General features: G+C 50.7%; 1 protein-coding gene across 2 annotated transcripts in view; it reads left to right on the top strand.

Moving 5' to 3' along the window:
• Positions 1-25,757, top strand: part of Jph2 (junctophilin 2) — a 61,630-nt gene that overhangs the window by 15,830 nt on the left and 20,043 nt on the right. For both annotated transcript variants that reach the window (XM_042694602.1, XM_042694603.1), the window contains exon 2: positions 4,981-5,788. In XM_042694602.1, the coding sequence (XP_042550536.1) occupies positions 4,981-5,788 (808 nt within the window). The remainder of the gene's footprint in view (positions 1-4,980; positions 5,789-25,757) is intronic.

The raw sequence follows: 25,757 nt of genomic DNA, 5'->3' as shown, positions 1-25,757 counted from the left end.
TACTTATAAAGAAGAAGAGGCCTATTTAACTCAAAGCCCAAGATCAAGTGGCTCCCTTAATTGGGCCTCTGGAAAGGGCAACACAGCACACTGTGGTGGAACTGCATATGTGCTTGCATGTACATATGTGTGTGTGTGTGAGAGAGAATGAATGTTCACACCACTCAATAGAGGTGAGGTGTGGAGGGAGATCAAGATTCCAGTGTTGGGCGCTGGTGGCTCATACCTGTGGTCCTATTTACTCAGGAAGCTGAGATCTGAAGATTGCAGTTCAAAGCCAGCCCAGGCAGGAAAGTCTGTGAGACTCTTATCTCTAATAAACCACCAGAAAACTGGAGGTAGTATTGTGGCCCAAAGTGGTAGAATGCTAGTATCGAGCAAAAGAGCTCAGGAATGGTACCTAGGCCCTGAGTTCAAGCCCCACAACAGCAACAACAACAACAAAAAGCAGCCAGTATCCAGGTCAATTAAATCAGAATATCTGGCCACGCTACAGATGTGGCTTCTGGAAATTATTCTGCACTGTGTATTTTGGGAGAAGCTGCACAGAGATGAACTTTTTCTCCTTCTTAAGGATGGAAACTGAGACCTTCCTGAGTCAATGGTACCTGCAACACAAGCATGCTTTCTTATACGCTCTCATACCAAAGCAGAAAATTGGAGCTGGGCTCCATCTTGCCCTGGGTTCTCTCTGTTCTTCTTGGCTCCTTTTCATCTATACAGTTAATCCTTTCTGGGCTTTTTTGAGCAAAGGCTCTGACCTGCCAAATCTAGCCTTTGATGGGTGGAGGTGCAGCTCAGTGGTAGATCACTTGTCAAGCAGGTGCAAGACCTCAGTTCCATCAAGATAAGCCAGCCTTCACAGAACAGTTTTGGTGCATCAGTCCTCACAGAGCACTTCCTGTGCATCCGCTTTTGTGGAACACTTCTGGTTCACCAACTTTTATAGAGCCCTTCCTATGCACCAGCCCTTATGGAACACTTCCTGTTTGCCAGCCTTTATGGAACACTTCCGGTTCACCAGACTTTATGGAGCATTTCCTATGTGCCAACCTTTTGTAGCACTTCCGGTGTGCTAGCACTGGTCTAGATGCTTCCCTTGTAGCTCATTTAATTGTCAACCACTACATGCCACTCAAGACTTGGACCTTCATTTCTTGTCTCACTCTTTGTTGTGGCTGCTACCTGTTTTTTGTGTGATTGGTTGATTAATTTTTGTCCACCCCTGGCACTGGACTCCAAGCATATTGTGGGTAGAGAGAATGTCCGTTTAGTTCACTGCTGTATCTCTACCATATAGATGATGATTGCGTGGTCCATGGTAAATGCCTGTCAAATTCAAAGCGGGGGAAAATGAATAACCAGATGTAGTACAAACTGAAGAAGGACAAACTGAGTCTCAGCTGGCTTAAATAATTTCTGTATATTTTAGAACTACTTAAGGCCAAACTCCAGATTGTTCTATAACAACTAGAAGGGCAACTATTGAGAGAATCTCTGGAAGCTGCCGTAATCCACTTTTGAGCAGCTGTTTTAGGCTGAATCATGACAGGAAAGAAATGTGCGCATGCATAAAAGTATCATTCAGGAAAAGATGGTCACAAATCATTAGCTACTTACTGAATGCTTCTTTGGGCCTGGGAACAATGGAAGATTCTGGAGACCATCTTGGAAAGAAACTAGACATTGTTCCCTCCCTCTTGGAAGCCAAAGATGAGGATAGAAAGGGATAGAACCAATGATCCTAATCATTATTACTCTGCCCTTGGGAAATGTGGAGAAAGTAGGTGACATTTCCGGCAGTACTCAGGGGAGGGCTCAAGACCTTTTCCTAAATGAAGTCGCATTTCAGCTGAAGCTTGAACCGTCCTTCAGCGTTGGGTAGGGGAAGAGGGACAGGAGGAGATTTCCAACAAAAGGAAAAATCATCTGCAAAGGCCCTGAGGTGCAGAGGTGAGTGTGACAATGAAGCTCTCAAGAAAAGGCAGGAGAAGTGGTCAGGGATGGGCATGCCAGGCTGTGTAGCTGCTGGGGACCTTCGCTGTTCCCTTGAGAACAATGGGATGCACTAGGCCAAGTGCTGGCAGCCGGGCCACTGTGAAAGGAAGCACTCCTCTTTGTGTGAAGGGTCTTTCTCAGCCAGGTAGCTGTGGGCAGGCCCGGCCTTCTCTCCCTCTACAGATGTGCTCCTCTCGTCCCCAGGGAGGACTGTCTTGTCGTAGGCAAACTTGGAGAGATAGCCCACACTTGGCTTTTCCTTCTTCCCAGGGCCCAGTCACTCCCAGCCTCCCCTGGGTGTTCGTGCCTCTGGCCATTTGCTTCTAAGTTTCCTAATATAGCCTGGCTATTTCCTCCCCAACTGGTGGTGGCCAAGAGCCTCGGGTCTGTTGCAACCTGAGTTTTTCTTGGGTTTAAAGGGGCCATGTCAGCCCATCTCATGCCAGAGTTAAGCTAAAGGTAGGCTAGTGGGTTTAATTTCACAGACTTCCCCAGCCCAGAGCATTAAGTGTCTTTTCTCTTTCTCCCCAACCACTATCTTCTCGGTTCTATTCATGTGTCTTCCCTTTACTTCTTATTTCCCCATTTCTTCTGAGACCTGGAAGAGGCACAAGGCACCTCTGTGGATTTTGGCTCTGGGGACTTCTTCGCTCTGTTATGGAGAGTAAATCGTTTGTCCTGGACCAGGCTGTAATTGTGTCTCCTCTGTAGAAGAGGAATGTAAGATACTTCTGCAGGTGTTTTCACAGAGCTATTTTCCATACAGAAGGAAGAGAAGAAACAGCTCTAGGCTGTATACCCCTTGGGTATTATTCCAAACTCTTAGGATACCACAGTGAACAAAATAGAGAGCAAAAATATCTGGCCTTTCTAGAGCTCCTTTGCCAGCAAGGTGATGGTCAATTAAGAGAAGAAGAAAAATACATTGTATTAGATACACTATGAGGACTAGAACAAAGAAAGGGGGAAATCTAGGGAATGAGGGTTATCATTTTAAATTGTGTGGTCAATTGAGGCTCCCAGGGCCAGGTAAGTAGAGGATTGAAGAGCACGAAGGGTGAGCCATGGAAATATCTGAAGAAGAACTTTCCGGGCAGAGGCAACAGTAAGTGCAAAGGTCCTGTGGCTGAATAGTTGGAGGTGACTATGTAATATAGACGGAATGTCTGTGTCTGAGCCGGCATCAGGAGCTTCCACCGGCAGGGTAGGGTTGAGAATATATTTGGGTGGGGAGGGGGGATTAGCAGGACATTCCTGGCAGTGAGAAAACACTAGATGATGTCATCATCCAGAGACAATGGGACACAGTTGGTGATGGCCCTAGAACCATGTGGTGGGATGGGGGTGTGGTGTGAAGTCACTTTGGCAGCCTCGTGTCAACTCAGGTGACCTCACATTAGAACATCTTTGTACAGTCCCAATATCACGCATACATTTTTTTCTTTCAGTATTTTCAGAGCTATTAATTCATTTAAACCTCAACACTAGGAGGTAAGAGTTATTGTCGAGTGCCAGTATCTCCTACCTGTAATCCTAGCTACTCAGGAGGTTGATATCTGAGGATTGAGGTTCAAAATCAGCTTGAGCGGGAAAGTCCATGAGATTCTTATCTCTGATTAATGAACAAAAAGCTGGAAGTATAGCCGTGGCTTAAGTGGCAAAGTACCAATTGGGAGTGAAAAAGCCAAAGGACAGCGCCTAGGCCCCAAGTTCAGAAAAAAAAAAAAAAATTACCACTGACAAATGAGGAAGCTGAGGCAAAGAGGGGTTTTACCCAAAGACACACAGCTTAATGAAGGCCAAGGCTGCACTGGAGGCTGAGGTGTCCGTGCTGCCTTTCACAGAGGAATTGAGCAGGCTGCTGATACAATCGGTGTTGTTCCTGGGAGCTTCTGCGCTTGTAGGCCTCCAGGGCCATGGCTGCCGACAGCTGTGTATATGCAGCACAATGCTGGGCACACAGGTCTCCATTTCACTAATGCCACAACCCCACACACTCGGCCTCCGGGGCCTCCATGGGCTCTGAGTGGTGACAACAGGAGATGTTGCATTCATCCATAACATCACCTCTATGGAGCTTTGGACACCTGGTGCTCTGATGTCAGACAGTAGAAGACACATGCACACCCACATGTCTTGTACACATCATCTTAACACGAGCACACATGGACAATCTCACACCAGTGTGCAAACCCTTCCTTATGTGTTCATGACCTGGGACAGTCACATTACCTTGGCCCCTCCGATGGCTGGGCATCTGAGTATAACCTGACATCCCTGGAACAGCCTCGCTGCTCCTACCACCCTGCACTCTGACCTTTGTGCTCTTCCCTCTGACCTCTCAACTCTGCCTCTCCTCGCACGCTCAAGACCCCTAATGTCTCAGCACCTCACACCATCCCCTGCTGTGCATTTCTCACGAGATCTCAGCGCACACAGATGTCCTCACAGCTCCCCACTCTCCACAAATGCCAACAGCCAGCCCCGCTGCACAAGCCCGCGTGTCTTGCCTACAAATGATCTAGCCCATTCCAGAATCTGGGCACATTTCATTGAACCTTAGCAAATCCACAGAGCCTCCCGCCCGGTGCTCAGGTAACTGTACTTGGACATGGATGTGCCCAGCGTGCTGGCCAGCATGGGGCGGCTGCGGGGGGCAGCTCAGCACTCACCTACCCCGTCTTGCCCACTCCGGACCTTGGCGTGTCCCGGCTGTGGGAATCCCCACACCACCCAGCGCCTTCCCGCGTGCTGGCACAGGCCGTGGGCCTCTGGAGTCCCGGGGCTGCACGCAGGGCCCTCGGTGACCTTGGGATGACCTTGCCCGGTCCCCAGTGGTGGTGGTGGGGGAGGGACCTCCCCGTCCGCCCCCTGGGGTGATGCTGTGGCTGGGTGCCTCGTGTCCCGGGGGAGGGGGATCAGCCGGGGACCCCGCGCGCCCCCCCCCTCCCGGGGCACTGACCCGCTCTCCTCGCCCCGCAGGAACCTACCAGGGCCAGTTCACCAACGGCATGCGGCACGGCTACGGCGTGCGGCAGAGCGTCCCCTACGGGCTGGCGGTGGTGGTGCGCTCGCCGCTGCGCACGTCGCTGTCGTCGCTGCGCAGCGAGCACAGCAACGGCACGCTGGGCCCCGACTCGCCGGGCTCGCCGGCCTCCGACGGCCCGGCGCTGCCCTCCCCGGCCATCCCGCGCGGCGGCTTCGCGCTCAGCCTGCTGGCCAGCGGGGAGGCGGCGGCGGCGGCGGCGCGGGGCCCGGGCGGCCTCTTCCGACGGGGCGCGCTGCTGGGCGCGCTGCGGCGCTCCGAGTCCCGCTCGTCGCTGGGCAGCCAGCGCAGCCGCGTCAGCTTCCTCAAGGGCGAGCTGAGCTCGGGCGCCAGCGACAACGCCTCCACCGCCAGCCTGGGCGAGGGCGCCGAGGGCGCCGACGAGGACGCCGCCGCCGCCGCCGCGCCCTTCGAGGCCGACATCGACGCCACCACCACCGAGACCTACATGGGCGAGTGGAAGAGCGACAAGCGCTCGGGCTTCGGCGTGAGCGAGCGCTCCAGCGGCCTGCGCTACGAGGGCGAGTGGCTGGACAACCTGCGCCACGGCTACGGCTGCACCACGCTGCCCGACGGCCGCCGCGAGGAGGGCAAGTACCGCCACAACGTGCTGGTCAAGGGCACCCGGCGCCGCGTGCTGCCGCTCAAGAGCGCCAAGGTCCGCCAGAAGGTGGACCACGCCGTCGAGGGGGCCCAGCGCGCCGCCGCCATCGCGCGCCAGAAGGCCGAGATCGCCGTCTCCAGGTAGGCCTGGGGCGGGGGGGGGGGGGGGGGGTCGGGGGAGAGGACCAGCAAAGCCAAGCCAGGGGCCCTGGAGCAAAGGCTGCCCCGGAGGAGGCTCGGTCCCCACCCCTCTCGGGGTTCCCCGGTGGCCTTTCTGCCTTTTACTTGGAGTGACCTTGGGCGTCGGCCGTCACCTGTCCATCCATCCAGCTAAATGCTCATTCATTCGTTCACTTCGCTTCTGCCATTCAGCCAAACCCCTCGACATAACATGTTCACCCGACTGACGGAGTAACCCACGCTCCGCTCGCTCCCCCTCTGACCCGCTCCGTTTTGCTGTTCACCCACCCACATCCAGCAGGCATCCATGCACCCAGACATGCCTCTCATCCCCTCCTTCACAACCCCGCCCCCAACTCCCCAACATCCTCCCCATCCATCCTTCCCACTGGAATCGAAGGCTGGCCTCCCATTTATCCAGCCACCTCCAGTCACTCAGCCACACGTCCACCCATCTACACACACATTCACACGCTCCCATCCTTCCTCTCACTCCTCCATTCAGTTATTCAACCACCCATCCATTCAACCGTTTATCCGTTCCTCATCCACTCATCTTCTGCATTCATTCAGCTGATCCCACCCACCCAGCCATGCTTCCATTCACCAGACACCTGCATCTACTCAACAACTTCCACGCCTCCGTAACTGGAGCAACATCTACCTCCGCACCGCCATCCAACAATCCACCGCACTTCATGCATCAGCCCCTTCACCTACCCAGCCACCCTTCCACACACGAAGCACCCGCCCTGTCATCTACATTCAAACTCCACCACATCTTCTCATTCTATGTATGGCAGAGTAAATTGGAATACCTCCGGAAATGGACAGCACTTACTATGCACATGGTATCTTTAGTAGTTTACAAATGTGGAACCTTAACAACCTTATAAAATAGACACTGTTTTTATTTCCATTTTATATACTCACTTTTGGTACATGTTAGGCAAGCACTCTACCACTAAGCTACTTTTCCAGTCCCTGAAAGTTTTACAGAGGAGCTAAATCTGAAGCTCAAGGAGATGAGGGTGATTTGTCTAAAGTGACTGGACTTTTTTTTGTCTAGTATCCAGTCTCTAGTCCGGTCAATTTTCCTACCATCTTTACCCTGGGGCCTGGATTTTTTTATTCTATGCTGGGCATGTGCCTTCTTCCTCTTGCTGCCCACAGAAGTACTATCTTCATTTTTTTTTTTTTTTGTCAGTCATGGGGCTTGAACTCTGGGCCTGGGCGCTGTCCCTCAGCTCTTCCGCTCAAGGCTAGCGCTCTACCATTTGAGCCACTGTACCACTTCCAGTTTTCTGAGTGGTTTATTGAAGATAAGAATCTCATGGCCTTTCTTGCCCAGGCTGGCTTTGAACCACAGATCCTCAGATCTCAGCCTCCTGAGTAGCTAGGATTACTGGTGTGAACCACCGGCGCCTGGCACTATCTTCATTTTTGTTTCACAAATTGAGAGTGAGTTGCAGGGACAGCAACATGACATCACGAAAGGCACTCACCTGCCCAGTGCCTGTAGCGACACCATTGGCAGCCATAGATGGACTGGGATGCTGGTGGAGGTGAAAGTGAAGTAGACCTGGCAACAAATCCTGTTTCCTCCATCTTTTATGGGGCAGGAGCCTGGGGGAACCCTTTGCCTGCCCTTGTGACTTCAGTTCCCCCCATGTGATGTTGCCATTTCTTAGCTGTGGGGCCTTGGCCAGTTGAGTGTCCTCTAACCTTAGTCATCTCATCGGTAAAAAACAGAACTGGACTGTGGGTTGAGAAGGCTGGCGGCACAGGGGACAGGGGTTCCTGATCCTGCTATGGAACAGAATGGCCTGGGGACCAGAGTGCAGGATGTTTATAGGACACATTCTCAACTGATGCTCCTAGGGAAAGGAGAAGCAGGATAGGATAAGAGGGACTTGGTGGCAGTGCAGTGTCTCTTCATAAAGGTCTCTGAGAACCTCGTGTGGCCCTTGGAAGTGGAAATGACCTTCACAGTCTTCCAAGGTTAGGGGGAGGGACCTACATCTTCATAGCCTCTGTATGGGATGCAGGCTGCCCCTACCTGGCTCTCTCCAGCCAAGGGCAGTCCTGGGGAGCAGCTGCAGGTGGAAGAATCAGGGTGGCATAGCACCGCATACCAAATACGGGCTCCACAAAGGTCATTATCTGATCATTAGTCAGTGAGTTTATTTGTCAGAAGTGAAACTGAGGTGCAAAAGAAAGACTTCCCAACGCCAGCTGGAAGCAAGAGGGAGAAGACTTCAGTCTCTGGCTTTCTGCTCCAAAGCTTTAACCTGCACGTCATGCTCTCTCTAAACGTTACATTGCTGTGAGTTTGGAACAGTCAGTATCACGAAGAGGGAAAGGATTTATGGTGATATTCTTAAAACTTCTTGGTTATGGCTGCTCTGGCTTTAGTGTTGATTTCCTCCAATACCAGCTGAAATGTAATTGCCCTTACAACAGTAGGAGGAAGTGGATTGAGAGGTGGTTAGGTACCAGAGCTCTGCCCATATGGGTGGGACTAAAGTCATTATTGAAGAGCTAGTTTGGCCCTTTTTGCCTATTGGCCCTTCTAGGATTTTTGCCATATGAGAACCTGCCTCTCCTCTGGAGGACATTGTGCGCCAGGTGCCATCTCGGAAAAGAATAGTCTTCACCAGACATTGAACTTCTCTCCTGACACCTCGACCTTAGACTTCTTAGCCTTCAGAACTATGAACCAATACTATTTTATTCATTGTAAATTATGCAGTCTCAGGGATAGTATTATAGCAGCACAAGTGGAATAAGCCACAGGAACCTGGCTTATGACCAGGTGACCGAATATTTATTATCTAATCCTGAACACTTTTATAAGGAAAAGGGTGTGTGTGTGTGCGTGCATGTGCCAGTGCTTGGGCTTGAATTTAGGGCCTGGGTGCTATTCCTTAGCTTTTTTGCTCAAGGCTACACTCTACCCCTTGAGCCCACAGCTCCACCTCTGGCTTTTTGGTGGCTCATTGGAGATGAGTCTCATGGACCTGAGATGGCTTTGAACTGTGATCTTCAGATCTTAGCCTCCTGAGTAGCTAGGATTACAGGTGTGAGCCACTTGTACCATGCATACAGCACTTTTTAAAAACGAAAGCTTTATGTCACAATGATTTTAGGTTCACAGAAAAGTTGCAGATAGTTACAAAGAGCTACCATGACTTTGTACCCCCATTTCCCCAGTCTTGACTACGTATGTCACTGTAATGCCCCCTCAAACCCAATAGGTACACATTACCATTTGTTACACTCCAGACTTTATTTGAATTTTCTCAGGTTTCCCACGAATGGCCATTTTCCATTCTAGGATCCCAAGGTGAATTAAATTGTCACATCTTATCAGCCACCGCTGATTTCTCTGTCTTTCCTTATTTCTCTTGACCTGGAGCAGAGTCAGGCATTCTATAGGTACCCCCTCCCTCCCATTTGGTCTGATATTTTTCTCTTAATCAGATTGAGGCTGGAGGTTTTGGAGTCCACCATGGAGATAAAGTGCCCTTCCCACTATATCATACTGAGTACACGAAATCCAAGTGACTCCTTGCTGCTGGCACCCGCCTGGGTCATGTGACTCAGGTGGCATTTGCCAGGATTCTGCCATGTGAGCCACTGGGTTTTTTTTTTTTTTTTTTAAATAGTCTAGTCTTCGGAATGCAGACATCATTCTGAGGGATTGTAGTCTGGAATTAAGCTTCACCTTTTGTTGGGGGGGGGGGGTTGGTGGGGAGGAGCTACCCACATGTGTCTGAAATTCTTCCATATGGAAGAGCATCTCTTTGAGAACCTATCTATGTATTGGTTTGCTTGTTTGTGTCTGTAGTGCTAGGGATCACGTGTCAGTCTACATGGAGGACATTGTAGGTTGTGACACTGAGTGCATGTGGATTATGACAGGCAGAAATCAGGACTGTCCTGGGTCCCCTGGGACATGAGGAGGAGGAAAAAGCTTGGGTTCAGCATTTAGCAGACCGTGAAATGAAACATCAGTGCTCCTTTGGACTGGCTGTGTGACCTTGCCCAAGTTACTCCACCACTCTGAGCCCAGAATCCTCTTTCTTCACAGTCTTGTTAGGAGGAGGAGGAGATGAGCTCATGTCTGGCACAGCGCAGCTGGCAATGAAAATAGCTAGCTAGCATCTACCATGTTTGGCTTCCAAGTGAGTAAAGGGACACGGGAAGAGAAAGAGGGGTTTGTTTCCCTAAGTTCTTGCAGGAGAAAACCCTGCCACTCCCTTGGTCCCCTCACTTTTCCTGCATCCTCGACCCTGGTGGCATGGAGCTCTCCCTGGGGAGTTCCCCAGGCCTGCTGCTGGCCTGGGCCTCCAGAGTCCAGCTGGTGCCCGGCCTCCCCTGTGCCGGCCTGGGCCTCCAGGGTCCAGCTGGTGCCCGACCTCCCTGTGCTGTGTGTGGGGAGGCCGGAGAGATCGGGAGTACTCATGAGTGCCCGGGCAGAGTCCTGGATGCCCTCGGGCTGGTGCCACGTGGGAATGGCTGCCTGGCCCCAATTCAACCTCGGACTAAATTTCCAATTAAGGGAGTTTTGGGGATGAGGCAGAAGCACAGGGTTGTGGCCACTGTCTTCCTCTGAGACTCTTCTCCTCCCTGGGACCTTAGGGAGCAGAATCTGGCTGCAAAGGGACAGGAAGTGTTCCCAAAAGCCCTTGGGACCCAGAGCTTGGCTTGTGTCCACAGTGGCTTGCAGCACGCAGAAGCAGGATTGGGTGGAAGATGTCAGCTGGGGTTCTGTGACTGACATCAGGACATCTTTCTCGAGGAAAGGGAGGTGCTGACACATCTCACTCCAGAAACTGGACTCTGGGTGCAAGAAGATTCTAGACCTGCCTTCCCAGTGGCTGCACAGAGAGAGATGTGCGCGAATGAGAAGCACATAGACAGTATGGAAAGAATGTAGAGTAAGCTTCTGAGAACGTGGAAAAGATTAGCTACATGTTGAAATGAGTGTTTATTAAGCATACTGAGAGGAAAATATATTTTATATATATTTATGTAAACAACTAATTTTACCTATTGCTTCTTATTTTCCGTTCTCTCTCTCTTGAAAGTTTTTACTGTATAACTGAGGCTAGACTTTTTTTTTGGTCAGTCGTGGGGCTTGAACTTGGCCTGGGCACTGTCCCTGAGTTCTTCAGCTCAAGGCGAGTGCTCTACCACTTGAGCCACAGTGCCACTTCCGGTTTTCTGGTGGTTTATTGGAGATAAGGGTCTCACGGATTTTCCTGCCTGGACTGGCTTTCAACTGTGATCCTCAGAGCTCAGCCTCTAGAGTAACTAGGATTACAGGTGTGAGCCACCAGTGCCAGGCAAGGCTAGACTTTTACTTGTGATGCTCTTGCCTTAGCCTCATAAATGCTGGAATTACAGGCATGTACCACCATACATGACTTTGCTGTTACTTTTCCAAATCTGGGTACTAGAAGAAATATTATTTATGTATGTAGTTTACATTGCACCTTTCCCTTCCTCCTTCCTCTCCCTCCCTCCCTCCTTCCCTCCCTCCTTCCCTCCCTCCCTCCCTCCCTTCCTTCCTTCCTTCCTTCCTTCCTTCCTTCCTTCCTTCCTTCCTTCCTTCCTTCCTTCCTTCCTGGGCCAAGGCACTGTCCCTGAGCTGTTTTGCTCAATGCTTATACTCTACCACTTGAGGTACAGCTCCACTCCTAGAATTTTGGTGGTTAATTGGAGATAAGTATCTCAGACTTTCCTGCCTGAGTTAGCTTCAAACCTCAATCCTCAGATTTTTAGCCTCCCAAGCCACTGGCTTACATTGTGTTTTCATTGGACTGTGTTGCTGCAGATCCATTAAAGCTCTTGGAGAGAGGCTAAGTCCTTCACTGACCAGAAAAGGAAACAGAAAGGGATGAAGACAGACCCACATGACTAGGTGATAGACAGGGAGCTGGGCCCAGGCCTTCTGATTCTGCATCTAAGAGCTCTTTCTGTAATGCCTTTTATGGTCATGGGAGCTGGGTTAGGGAGGTGCCTACGCTTTCCTGGTTGTCACACCGGCCCCCTGATAAATGGCTGCTTCTGCAGGGATCAAGCCCGTGGCTGAGGGTGGGATTCAGGCTGCCTTCCCTGCTTCTTTCCAGCCTTCAGTTCTCCCACTCTAAAAAATAAGAGTGATGATACTCACCTCAGAGGATTCTCAATGAAATCAGAGCCTGTATAGGAAGCCCTCTGTGTAGGGCTGGCGAGCAGGAAGTGAGGGCTCCATTAATGTCACCTTTGATTATCATTATCTAGTGTTCACGTGATGTCCTACGGCAGAGGACAGGATACCTCCAAGAGTTCCCAGTTGGTCTATGGTGTGCGGCAGACTCCTTAGGTTTTGCACAGAGATGACATCACTGAACACAGGGATGGTGTCTGTCTTGGGTCTACCTGTCCCTTTTCCACCTGTAGATCATCCCGCCTCCACCCTCCACCCCAGGATGAGTCACTGAGGAAACTGGAAGGGAGGGGTGGAGGCTGGTGAAGAGGCCACTAGGCAGCCTTGGCCAAGTTAGGGGGTAGGATGGATCCACCTGGTGCCCTCCTAGCTCCAGCCTTGGCCTCCGTGTTACACAGCCTCTTGATTTCTCAAGAAAAGCTAGAGAGGAAATCCTCATAGAAATCTTTTCCTTTTTTGACTTTTTATTATGGAAAAAAATCAAGCAAATTAAAAAAAAACAAGCTGGTACAATGAACACACATGGACCGATTCATTAATTAGATGTAACAGTTATTGGTAATATAGTCATATTTGCTTCATCATATATATGAAATATACAAAATCATATATATGATTTATATATACATGTTTTCTTCTTTTTTCTAAAATAGTCTAAAGTAAATGTATGTATCATGAAAGACTTCACCTTAAATACACCTCTACAATGCAAGAGTATTGGGTACATAACACTACAGCCATCACCGTACGTAACAGATCAGCGATAAATAATTTCTTTCTTTTTTTTATCCAATGTGTTTCTTACCGGGTTGTTCAAATGAGGGCTTGTCTTATTGTGATTTTAATTTGCCTTTCCATGGTGAGTAATGACACTGAGCATCTTTCTTGTGCTTATTAGCCATCTGTATAGTTTCCTGCGAGAAGTGTCAGCTCAGATCTTTTCATTTTCCTCCTGGTTCAGGGCCTTGGGCTTGAACTCATGGATTTGTGCTCTCACTTTGCTTTTTCACTCAAGGTTGGTGCTATACCACTTGAGTCACACCTCTACTTCCAGCTTTTTACTGAATAGTTGGAGAAAAGAGTCTCAAAGACTTTTCTGCCTGGTCTAGACTCAGCCTGTGAGTTGCTGGGATTGAAGGCGTGAGCCATTGGTGTCTGGCTCTATTAGAATCTTTGCCCATTTTAAAATTCAGGTGTTTTTTTTTCTTTTGAAGTTTTTGAGACACTGGCTCGATACTTAGCCCAGGCTGGCCTGAAACTCAAGAATCTTCCTTTCTCAGTTTCCTGGATGGTGGGATGATAGGCATGCATCACCATGTTTGGGCTATGTTTGTCTTTTTCTTTTATTATCAACAAGTCCTTTATCAGATATGAAATTTAAGTGACTTGCGAATGCTTTTCCTCATTCTTTGGCTTTAGATCTTCCTTTCCCTTCCCTTTCCCTCTCATTCTCACATTTTTTGCCTGGGGCTAGCCTGAGACCAAGCTCTTGCATAGCTGGGATCACAGGCAGGAAGCTAATTCCAAGGCATAACAGAAGCAGATAGCCGCATCCCCTGTTACACACTATGCTTTTCCTATGCATCATACCTATGGGGAAGTTTAATTTCTAAACTAATGAGATGAATTAGAGATGAATTATGATGATTCATAATAAAACAGCACAGTTATAACATGGACTGCAATAGAAGTGAATTAAAAACTTATGAATTGGTAGTATCTGTATCACAGTTCATTTGCCTCCCTGGGGATGGGCTTGAAGGAAGGGAAAGGCCTCCAGCCCAGTCTCCCTTCTCTACACCTTCTCTGCAAACTGCCAGATGGATAAACTCCCTGTGCACCCAGTGACTGAGGCCCAGGGCAGATGGAATTTCCTGAGTTGTCAGGACAGGGTTCTTGCGACATACACAAGGCAGCTGCGACTGCAGGCTGAGAGGTGTGGGAAAGAAGGAGGCCCATGTTAGAACTAGGGAGTCAGTGGGTCTGGGGAACTGGGGCCTCAAAGCTTAGAGAGCAGAGAATTAGAACAAAGACCTTGCTGGGTTCTGTCTCTCTCACGAAAAGCCAGTTAGTTTGGAAGGTTCCCACTTGGGAGGTGGGGGCCCAATGTACTGGTTTCACCGTGATGATATATGTGGAGGCTTAGCAGGGCAGGCACATGGACAGGGCCACCTGGCAAACTGGGTCCCAGCAGGGAGGACTGTGGAGGCAGGGAGAGAAGGGTTGATGGAACCCCCAGTGAATCTGGGCCCCATTTTTGACTCTCATGGGCAAAGGACAGGGCTTTGTGAAGCAGGCAGATTTTTGTCACATCCACTCCAGCCCTGTGACCTGGTCTTCCCATTCAACCTCAGGCCACTTTTCCCACCTTGATTTTTAGTCTTACTGTTCTTGGAAAGAAAAGAGGCCCCTCAATCCCACTGGCTAGGGGTTCTAGTATGGTCAGTACTTGACCCTATCTCTGGCACCTGAGCTGAGCGCCAGCACTGAAAGGGCACAGGCACAAGAATGCTGGATTCAGAGCCAGGCATTAGTAGCTCACACCTGCAATCCTAGCTACTCAGGAGGCTGAAATCTGAGGATCACTGTTTGAAGCCATCCCTGGCAAGGAAGTCCACAAGATTCTAATTTCCAATTAACCAGAAAGTGGAAAAGCAGAAATGGAGGTGTGGTTCAAGTGGTACAGCATCAATCTTGAGGAAAAAAAGCCACGTGGGAGTGTGAGGCTCTGAGTTCAAGCCCCAGTAACCTGCACAAAAAGAAAGAAGAAGAGGAGGGGAGGGAGGGAAGAAAGGAGGAAGGAAGGAAGGAAAGAAGGAAGGAAGGAAGGAAGGAAGGAAGAAGGAAGAAGCAAGTAAGCAAGAAAGAAGGAAGGGAGGGAGGGAGGAAGGAAGGAAGGAAGGAAGGAAGGAAGGAAGGAAGGAAGGAAGGAAGGAAGGAAGGAAGGAAGGAAGAAGCAAGTAAGCAAGCTAAGCTAATTCACAATACGTTACAGATTACCCCAGGGCAGGAATCTGAGGGCTGAGGGCTGAGGGCTGGGGTCAAGGTCGGATGACACATTTGTTGCCCATGTGGCCTTAGGCAGCTGAGCTCACCTCAGGCTTTCTGTCATTATATACACACCATATCTAAGCTGGAGGTCGGCAGACAAGCTGCCTCTGGGCACAGGATGGATGCTGCCATTGCTCTTACAGTGCCCCTCTCCTGCCACCTGCAGCCCCATGCTCAGACCCTGTATGGATTTCATTTCACTGAGCCCACAAGAGTGGATTTCTATTTATCAGGTGAATCCATTTCCCAGTGAGGAAAGCACTCAAACTCATAGAACCACAGACACAACCAAAGGCCAGTACTCCATACCCTTGATCATCTAGGAAGAGAAAAACCTTTGGGCTTTTCTAAACCACCTGACTGTCCTGGCTGTCATGTCCTCATACTTGCTGCTGGCCATGCTTTTGTCTGGCAGAGCAGCAGAGCACATAATCCGGGGAGGCTGAAAGCTCGGAAGTTCGAATCCCTGCCTACCACGCATGCTCCACCCTCTTTGAGTCTCACTGTCCTCATCTGTACAATGGGAGAGATCACTGCCCTGTGTCCAGGGCCTGTGAAGAGAAGATCCTGTGTGTGAAGCGCTCCTTTGCATGGCCAGCCCTGTGGGCATTTGATAAGTAGAAGCCAGCAGGCTCCTCCTCCAGGCTTCCTCCTTCCCCAGGCTGTGTTCTGGGTTGGATGGGGAAAGGCCAGTTCAACTTCCACTTGCCTTCCTGCATCCATCCCAGCAAGGCCCTGCCGTGGGGAGGGGAGTTAAAAATAAAGCAAGGCCTCACATCTTTCAAGTAAACACCCAGCGCTCTAAAAATAGCTCCTTTGTAGCCCAGGAGTCAGGCTGGACTGTGAGATGGAACTTGGGTTGGCAAGTGTCCCATGCAGCCACGCAGGGCTGGGCCAAGCTTCAGAGTTGCCCCACCTGGCCTTTTGAACTTTTGCTCCTGCAGAAAAGCAGGTGTCCGGCCCCGGCCTGTCTCCAGCCGCTCCTGTCTACAGCCCCTTCCACCAGCCCTTACCAGCCTGCCGTGGGCTCTTGTTCCCGACTCCTTGTCCTGTTCCAGGCTCTTCATGCTGAACTCTTGAAAATGTCACCCAAACAGTGTCCCTCTGGTGTACAAAACATTTATGGGAGTCTTTTTCCTTCCAAAGCAGAGTCTGAGACAAAGATCGAATGTAAGTCATTCATTTGGGAGGTGATGGCCAGAAGGAGGAGGTGTGAGAGAAGGAGGACCAGTCATTCCTTCTGCTGAGCAAGCTTTATGGAATCATTACTGCAGATCAGGGGACTGGACATGGCTAGGGACATGTCAGTGTCCCCAGGATTGTCCACCTGCGGCTGCTCCTGGCCCTTACCCCCCACTTACTGGGAGTGAGGGCAGAAATAATCCCCACTCTGGAGGTTGTACTTGGGCTCCAGTAAGGGTGAAAGGACTTCCTGCAGCATCTGAGAAGGCTCTGGGCAGACTGTGGACAGCTGGATCAGGGTGACCTTGTCGGTGCTGGGTGAGTCTGACCTCACATGGACCTGTCCTCTACCACTGGGGTGAAATCAGGGCTAGACAGAGGGCATAGGATGTCTGCTCTAGAGGAAATCCTATTCCTTTCGTGGCTTTCCAGACTCTTCCTGTCTGGCTCCAGTTTCCCCAGCTGCCCCACCTCAGGCCACTGTCTCCTGCCCTCACCTTCAGCCACAGTTCCTCCAAGAGCTGTCCTCTCCCCTGCCTGTGGTCGTGGGCTTGTGCGGATCCATCTGCCTGAAGTGCTTTTCCCTTGCCTTCATCTCATGAACACCTGCTCATTCCTCTGGCCTCACTCAGCTCCAGTGTTTCTTCCTCAGGGAATCTCTGAGCTCCCATCTGCTCTGGGTTCCTTGTTTTGTGTGTCCTTGGCACCTTCGTCTAGGTTCCAGTATCAGCAGAGTATCAGCATGTATAGGAGACACTGGAAACAGGTTGACCAGGCAGTGTTGGCTCTCGGCTATCTGACAGTGGGGAACCCTGTGGTCCAAAGTCTCCTCCATGTTATCTATTGAGGCCATCAGACACAGCCAGTGAATATCTAGGGAGGTCTGACTATGGGCAGTTAGTGCTGTGGGCTCAGGGAAGGAAGCCTGAAGATCCAGCCCTCACGGCCTTTCCAGGCTGGCTGGGGAGGCAGCCCAGCACACATTATAAATCACAGAGCACTAGGAGGGAGCAATTGCCTTTCCAAATAAGTGGCCAGCGCAGGCCTCATTGACAAAGGCCTCCCTGATGTCTATGCAGAGACACCGGGAGTCAGAAGAGAGGGCGGGGCATGGGTGCAGTCTGGGAGGGGCCTCCCAGTGGAGGGATGAGCCAGAAAAAGCTCTAGGGTGGTCATGTGCCTGGCGTGATTTAGGAGCAGCAAGGATACTAGTGAAATGACGAGAGGTAGACAGCAGTAGAAGAGGCCAGACACTGTGTTGGGACGGGGGCGTGGAACCAGAGGGCTGTGTGGTACCCTGTGGAAGCCAATAGCATCATGCAGCAGTTTAGATGAAATGAAGTAAATGAAACGTTCCCTGCCTCGGTCGTAGTGGCCACATTTCAAGGGCACAGACAGTCACTCCTGTTCCTTTGGACAGCACAGTGTGAACCAGTGTCCTCACTGCTGCAAGTCCCACGCGCTTCCCCCGTGGTGGGGCCTCGCAGGTCACTGCAGGCCTACGTGCCCATCTCTCACCCATAAAGACCTGGGCGCGCACACATCCTGGGGTCCTTTCCTCACCTCACTAAGCCGGCATGACTGAAGGGGGCAAGGCCATCTGGTCCAGCTGCAGCCAAAGGCAGAATGCCGTTCCCCTCTTCCCTGCCCAGTGGCTGTTCTCTTACTTCTGTATCTTCAGACCTGGGACCTCATCCATCTCTATAGACAAGCCAGGCCAACTTTGTACAGCTTAACATTGGCTTTTGTGAAGCCAGCCAGGCTTCCTGCCTCTCTGTCCCTCCGTTCTCCCCGTGGGTCATAGTGCTGGCCTTGAGGCCTGGATCCGCCAAGTTGGCCAGGGGAGCTGTCAGTGGTGCCTTTCTCACCATCTGGGACTTGTTTCCTCCCAACAAGACCAGCCAGGCTGACAGCTCCGGGGCCCTCAGGGCACACCCCATCTGTCTTTCTTCCTGCTGCTTTTAGTGTTGCTTTGTCTGCCTATCTAAAGATGGCCTCTGCCTCTTTGCTTCACCAAGTTTGAACTCCTGGCAATGTGGCAGCTCTTTCTCTTGGGGGAGTTGGGGGGGACTCCCCTCCAGCTATGCAGATGAATCTGGGGAGGAAGAGGGTATTTCTAGCCACCCATGGTGTCTCCTTGATGGCAGAAGGCATCTGTGGGATGGAATGGGAGCTTGGGTATTTTGTGAACAGTTAGCAGAGTCTGCCCCACCATTTCTGGCCGGAGTGTAAAAGCTGTGATCTCACGTGGCCGATTCTGCTCCAGTGAAAACACCTTCAGTCTCTTTACCGTGGCTCACTTTTCATGATCATCAACTTTCCAGTGGAGAAACAGACACAGATATTTATGCTCAGAAGCGACTACGAGGTTTGGGTGACAGAGGTGGCAAGCTGCTTCCCCAGGCCTCAGTTTCCTCAACTATAGAAAGTGACAGACATGGACTCATGGTCAAGGTTGTTGTGGGGCCAGAATGGGACAAGCTGTGTAAAGTGCAGCGATTCCTCAACCAGTAAAGGGTAGCTGTCATTGTTATAGTCATAACTTGCTCTCTCTGACTGCCGTGAGTCCTCTTAGGTACTGACTGCAGAACCAGATGCAGGACACAGTGAGTTGTGCAGAATCTGCCCAGTGTTTCCATATACCAGAGGTCTCCTCGGGCCAGTTCCTAGGGTAGGGTGGGGTGGGGTGGGGGAATGAGGGGAGCTGTGAGACCATAGAGAGGAGGGAGGGAGAGGCAGCTGAGAAGCCATCTCCAGGCCTCCTGTGAACCACTCCTGTCACGGCTGAAGTACTGTTTCCATCCACCTGGGAAGGGGTTCTACCACAAGCTCATACCAGCCTGGGGTGCAGACTCTAAGCTCACAAGGCTTGCTGTGGCCTAGTTGGAACCTGGCTCTTGTAGCCCTGGAGCTCTGACCCCACCCGATGGAGGGAAGCACCCAGAAGGGGACTTGGCTAACCTGGTTCAATCCACCCCAGTTCAGGCCTTCCTGGTTCAGCTAAGGCTGGTGGGGGTCTGGGGATATCATGCTGGCAGAGGTCCTCAGGGCCGTGTGTGTGTGTGTGTGTGTGTGTGTGTGTGTGTGTGTGTGTGTGTGTGTGTGTGCGCACGTGCACATGCACGCACGGTCATGCTCATACTGGGGCTTGAACTCAGGGCCTGGGAACTTTTCCATTCAAGGCTGGTGTACTACTACTTAATCCACAGGTCCACTTCCAGCCTTTTTCATGTTTTGCTGTAGATACGAATCTCTCACTCTTTCCTGCCCAGGCTGGCTTCAAACCATGATCCTCATATCTCAGCATCCTGAGTAGCTAAGATTATAGGCATGAAGCACCAACATCCAGCTCCCCTTTATTTAAAAAAAGAATACAACTGTACGTTCATTTGGTCCTAAATGATTGTGTTACAGAAGTGCTGAGTGTGTCTCATGATGCTGCTTCCACTCCCCCTTAGCAGCTGCTGTTTGAGTTTCTTCCCTTCCCTTCCAGAGGTGCCATATTCATGGATCAAGGTGGGACCCAGACAGCTTCGTGCAATTCTACCTACTGCGCAAATGCAGATTTGCATTCTGATTTCCCTGACTTACACCAACCTTTGCATGTTATGCACTCTTTTAAACTTTTAAGTTTTTTTTTCTCTTTACTGTGTATGTTTTGGAGATCTTTCCATATCATTCCATATAGAGGACATAGAATTTTAAAACTTCCATGTAGTATTCCATTGGATTACTACATCATAACTTACTTCATTGGTGTCTGTAGACCATAGTGGTTTGGAGACTTTTGCTGTGTTAGATCATGCTTGTGCGCACATCCCATTGCTCATGGGCCAGTTTATCTCTAGATTAACAAACTGAAATAGCGGCGGTCCAAGGCTCTCCATGGGGGCTATCCCATTTTGTCTTTCCATCTAAGTTGTTTCAGGTAGGAGGCCTCTGATCCTGACTTTTTGGGAGACTTTGTGTAAGCCTCTTGCCCTCTTTGGGCTCTGTTTCCCAGAGCACTGAGCTCTCTGTGGCTCATCTTTTGGGGGAAAAAGCCTTCTCCAATTTACTTCCTTGCTTGGTCTTTCCTATGTCCTGGTCCCGTGAAGCTCTTATCACCATGGCTTCTTTGGTAAGTGACCACAGTCCAGATGAAGCTCCAGGAAGCCCCATCAGGTCAACATGGAAGTGCAGACTCAGAAGGACAAAGGTCCAGAGATGTGATGGCATGGCTAAGGCAGGGTATCCTGAACGCCAGCCTCTGCGGTACCTTCCAGAACCATGTCATATCTATGTATCTTCTGGACATTTCTTCCCTCAGTTAAAAAAAATATCTGGAGTTTCAGCTGGGCGCTGGTGGCTCATACTTGTAATCCTATCTGTTGAGGAGGCTGAGGTCTGAGGATCATGGTTCAAAGCCATCCTGGGCAGGAAAGTCTGTGAGACTCTTATCTCCACTTAACCACCAGAATACTAGAAGTATGGACTAGGAATATGGCTTAGTGGTAGAGTTCTTGCCTAGCATGCATGAAGCCCTGGGTTCAATTCCTCAGTTCCAGGGCTGGGAAGGTGGCTCAGTGGTAGAGTGCTTGCCTTGCATGCATGAGGCCCTGGGTTCGATTCCTCAGCACCACATAAGCAAAAAAGAAAAAACCAGAAGTGGCACTCTGGCTTAAGTGGTAGAGTGCTAGCCTTGAGCTGAAGAGCTGAGGGACAGCACCCAGGCCCAGAGTTCAGGCCCCACGACCGGACCAAAAAAATAAATTAATTAATTAAAAAAAAATTCCTCAGTTCCATATAAACAGGAAAAGCCAGAAATGGCCCTGTCGCTCAAGTGGTAGAGTTCTAGCCTCGAGCAAAAGAAGCTCAGGGACAGTGCCCAAGCCCTGAGTTCAAGCCCCAGAACTGACAAAAAAAAAAAAAAAGAAGAAGAAGAAGAAAAGAAAAGAAGAAAAAGAAAAGAAAACTAGTAGAGCTATTGCTCAAAGTGGTAGAGCACTAGCTTTGAGCAAAAGAGCTCAGGAAGCTGACAGAAAAAAATCTAGAGTTTCTAAAATCTCAGTGTGTTTTTATATAGGAACTGTAGATCATGACCATAGTAGAAATGCAGTAATACATGAAAAGAAGTTAGCAAACAGGAAAGAAAAAAAAATACAATGAGGGGCTGGGAAGGTGGCTCAGTGGTAGAGCGCTTGCCTTGCATGCCTGAGGCCCTGGGTTCGATTCCTCAGCACCACATAAGCAAAAAGAAAAAAGCCGGAAGTGGTGCTGTGGCTCAAGTGGTAGAGCGCTAGCCTTGAGCTGAAGAGCCGAGGAACAGCGCCCAGGCCCAGAGTTCGGGCCACACGACTGGACCCTCCCCCAAAATACAACGAAACAAAATAACACTAAACCATCATCCATTGGAAGCTCTCGTGCAAGGCTGCTTGCTGCAGTCCGTCTCACAGCTAAGACCCTCTGGTGAGCACTGGAAGAGGACCCCCAGAATGGATGGAGGGACACAGGAACACGGAGCACTGGTCTCCGTGGGCTCCTCAGTGTATGCAGGCCAGGATGACCACACAGCCCTCATGCCAGTCTTGGTTTGTGCTGGGCCGCAGGCTGCCTTTCACTCTCAGGTGTCCTTCTTAAATGATAAGTTCTAGTCATCCAAAGTCTGAGGCTATCCCCTTTACTACTCTCAGCCCTGGGCCAATATCAGCCCCTTTGAGGTTGGTCTCTATTCCTCATGCCTCAAAGCAACCTGCTCAAGGTCAGACTAGGATGAAGCAGGGCTTGAATCCAGAGCCTGAGTTCCACTCAAGCTTTCCCTCAGCAGGACCCTCTTGTCTGGGGTCTCCTCTGACCCCTTGCACATGCTCAGAGGGGCCGTGTCCTCCTCACCCCTCAGGACACAGGGGCGCACTCATGACTTGGGTGATCTGTGAATCTCACCTGGCATAGCTGGGTCAGTTACAATCTCTGCAACTGTCTTTAGAATCAAGAGGTGCAATGTCTCAGGCTGGGCTAGGCGCCTCCTGGAGCTTCTTCTTGCCCTGTTCCTATGGCAGCAGGGGGGCAGGGATGACAGCCCCAAGAGCAAATGGAGCTGCCTGGAATTCCTTCCAGAGCTCCTTATCGGTGTCCACTCACTGGCCCGCAGGGGTGTGGGGCCACAGAGGGGCTGCTGGGGAAAGCTGGCATGCTGGGGAGGGGCCCAGGCAGGGGGTGGGCGGGGTGGGCGGGTTGGGAGGGCTCAGCTGTCACATTCCTCCCAGGCAGAGTTCCTGGGTGCTTTGTCCTTATTTAGACTGGAGATGCCTGCTGACTAGGGACTGCTGGAGGCCATCACAGGCCGGCTCACCTCACCAGAAGGGTGGGGCAGGGCAGACGCAGAGCTAAGTCAGCAGGCTCTGGGCAGGCAGTCCAGCGGGCCCCACTCCCAGGATAGGAAATCCAGCTTGTGCTACTGTGCCAGCACCGTGCCATACTAACCTGTGGGCCCTGGGATTGTCCCTCTCATTCACTGTTGTGCCCCCAGATCTAGCCTAGGATCCAGCGCATACTCGGTGCTTAGTAAATGCTTGTCACATTGAAGGCGTATGCACTTTCCACGTCACAGCTCACTTAATCCTCCACAGTTGTTCTAGGGGTTATAAGTACTGTCATTGACCCACGTTACAAGTGGAGAAACTAAGGCCCGGAGAGGTTCGATGACTTAGCCAAGGTCATACAAGTTAGAAGCAAGTGTGCTTTCTTTTCCTCTTTTTTTTTTTTTTTCTGCTTTTGTTGTAGTTGCTGCTGTTGTTTATTTCAGTACTGGAGAATCAAACCCAGGACCTTGTTCAGAGTAGGCAAGCACTCTACCACAGAGCTACGCCCAAAGTCTCTTCCATCTTTTTATTTGGTTGTAAGCTGAAACAAAATTCCTGGTTTTGCTTTCACCTGGTATCTGATTGGGGTAAATAACCTTCTCTCCTACTTCAGTGTGTCAGCATCATGCCTGGGACAAAGTGCTTAGCAAGTTGTACCTGTTAGTGGCAGTGGTGGTGATAGACCCCAGACCTCTCCTGTGGGTTTGTACCCAAGTGGCAGAGTAGGCCAATGGTAAGGTCATTCCGCAGCAGGCTGCCTCCCTCTCAGAACATGGGGACAGGCATAATCCTCAGGAGAGGGGAACAGGAACTTGGTCCCACCTTTAGTTTCCTGCAGAAAAACACTGATTATTCCTAGGCTATCTAAAGTCCTTTAGGTCCCAGGGCAAGAGGCTAGTCAGTGGTTACTCTCTGTTACATCTTCTGCAAGATTGTGTGTGTGTGTGTGTGTGTGTGTGTGTGTGTGTGTGTACGCACGCGTGCACATGCACACGTGCCAATACTGGAACCTGAACTCTTGTTTGGCTTTGGCTTTTTGGTTCAAAGCTGACACTTGAACTTCTCCTCTACTTTTGGCCTTTTGCTGATTAATTGGAGATGAGACTTAGATTTGTCTGCCCAGCTTGGCTTCGAACCTCAATCCTTAGATCTCAGCTTCCTGGGTAACCAAGATGACAGGCATGAGTCACCGGTGCTCAGCCATCTGAGAGCATGTTCTTGTGTCCATTTGGCTGCCTGGGGCTTCCAGGAGCATTTTCTGTGAGCCAAGGCTAGACTGGTCTCCATAGAGGAGGCGGAGCAGGGCCTGCTGCCTCCCTTTTGAGGTGCCTCTGGCCACACAGTGGGGTGCTGGGGAGATGTGGACTCCGGAGCCTGAGTGTTTGGATCCTTGTCCTTCACTGCTGGTATGCCCTTGGGCAAGTTGTTGAATTCCCCAGAGTCCTAGTTTCCTCATCTGTATCCTGAGAACCACAGCTGTATTTCTCATAAGGATGTTTTCAGGCTAAGTGATAGAAGGAGCCTAGCAAGAGACTCTTCAACACTTCTGCAGCAGAGGAGCCAGTATAGTGACTAACAAAATTAAGCGTGATCCGCCAGGCTTTTCTGGGCCTCAGTGTCCCTACTTTGTCACTTTGTTGGGATTAAATGAGTTGGGATGCTGGGTGCGGGTCCTTTATCCCTGTGAGATTGCTGGCCAGGGTTATGTGATCCATGTAGCACACTGTGTATCCAGCAGATACGTATCAAGCCTAGATGTTGGTCAGATAAATAAGTGTGCTGGGCACTAGCTTCTATGGGCAGGGACTCAATCATTACAATGTCAGCCCCTTGGGAGCTCACAGGTTAATTGAAGGAAGGTGAAGTAACCTGGCAGCCAAGTACAGTGGTCTGAAAGAGCAGAACGAAGGTGATCAGGGTAGGTTTTCCTGGGGAAGGGTCTTGGAGGATGAGTAGGAGTTCTGCAGATAAAGAAGTATAGGCCAGGCACTAGTGGCTCATGCCTGTAATCCTAGTTACTCAGGAGGTTGAGATCTGAGGATTGTGAATCAAAGCCAGCCTGGGCAGGAAAGTCCATGAGACTCTTAATTTCCAGTTAACCACCAGAAAACCAGAAGTGGCACTGTGGCTCAAGTGGTAGAGCACTCACCTTGAGCTGAAGAGCTGAGGGACAACACCTAGGCTCAGAGTTCAAGCCCCAAGACTGACCCCCCCCCCACAAAAAAAAGTATAGGAGGAGTGGGAACAAGAGTATCCAGGAAGGGAAACAGCGTAGGTTTAATGAAAGGCTCCAGAGGTAAAATAATGGACAGGATACAATGGAGAAACTAGAAGTTTCCATCCAGTGGGCTGAGTTTGGAGTCAGACTGGAGAGGCTGGTGAGAGGTGGCCTGCAGTCAGTCATATTAAAGCACTCTCGTCCTCATCTTTCATGCCCCGAAAAGGCCTTAAGCCAAGGGTCATGCTCAGATGTACTGGGGTGGCCTCTGGGGACCAGATGGCACAGAAGGAAACCTGCGTGAGAGTTACTACTCAGAGGGATAGTCCACAGGATCGTGCTACACGCCAGCTTTTGAAGTATTCTATACGGACCCATAACTAGCAGCTGCCCTACTGTGGGCCTGGGCCCCTCCACGTCCCCGGAGGAAGAGGCTGGCTTGTTGCCAATGATAGCTGCTGGAACAGAAGCACGGGAGCCGATGGGTGTCAAAGGAAGCTTTGGCGCCAGGGACCTGGGTTCCGGCCCCAGCTGATGCTGGCACTTTCTAGCTGTGAGCTTTGGACAAATGATTTTCTGAGTAAGGTGTCTTAAAGAAGAACGTGACCACATGGGTTGTTTTCACTCCCTGCTGCTGCCACAGCAAATGCCTCCGATTTGGTGGCTCCACGCAGCCCAGGTTCCTTCTCTTATGGTGCTGGACTCAGGAGTCTGCAGGCAGGCATTGTCCTTGGGCTAACGTGGAGGTGTCAGCAAGGGCCAGTTCCTGCTGGCAGGAAGGCGGGACAGAGCTTGGGCCTTGTTTCCCAATTTCCAGTGACCACCCTGAGCCTTGGCTTGTTACCAGACCTCCAACCCCAGGGCACACCACCATCAGCTCCTCTGCTGTCAGGCCTCCCTGCCTCCTGACGCTTGCTATTA

Source organism: Dipodomys spectabilis, unplaced genomic scaffold, assembly GCF_019054845.1.
Source record: "Dipodomys spectabilis isolate Male_0828 unplaced genomic scaffold, ASM1905484v1 ptg000175l, whole genome shotgun sequence".
In the NCBI taxonomy this organism is placed as follows: Eukaryota; Metazoa; Chordata; class Mammalia; order Rodentia; family Heteromyidae; genus Dipodomys; species Dipodomys spectabilis.
The sequence above is the reverse complement of the archived record's forward strand: the minus strand, read 5'-3'. Positions and strand labels throughout refer to the sequence as shown.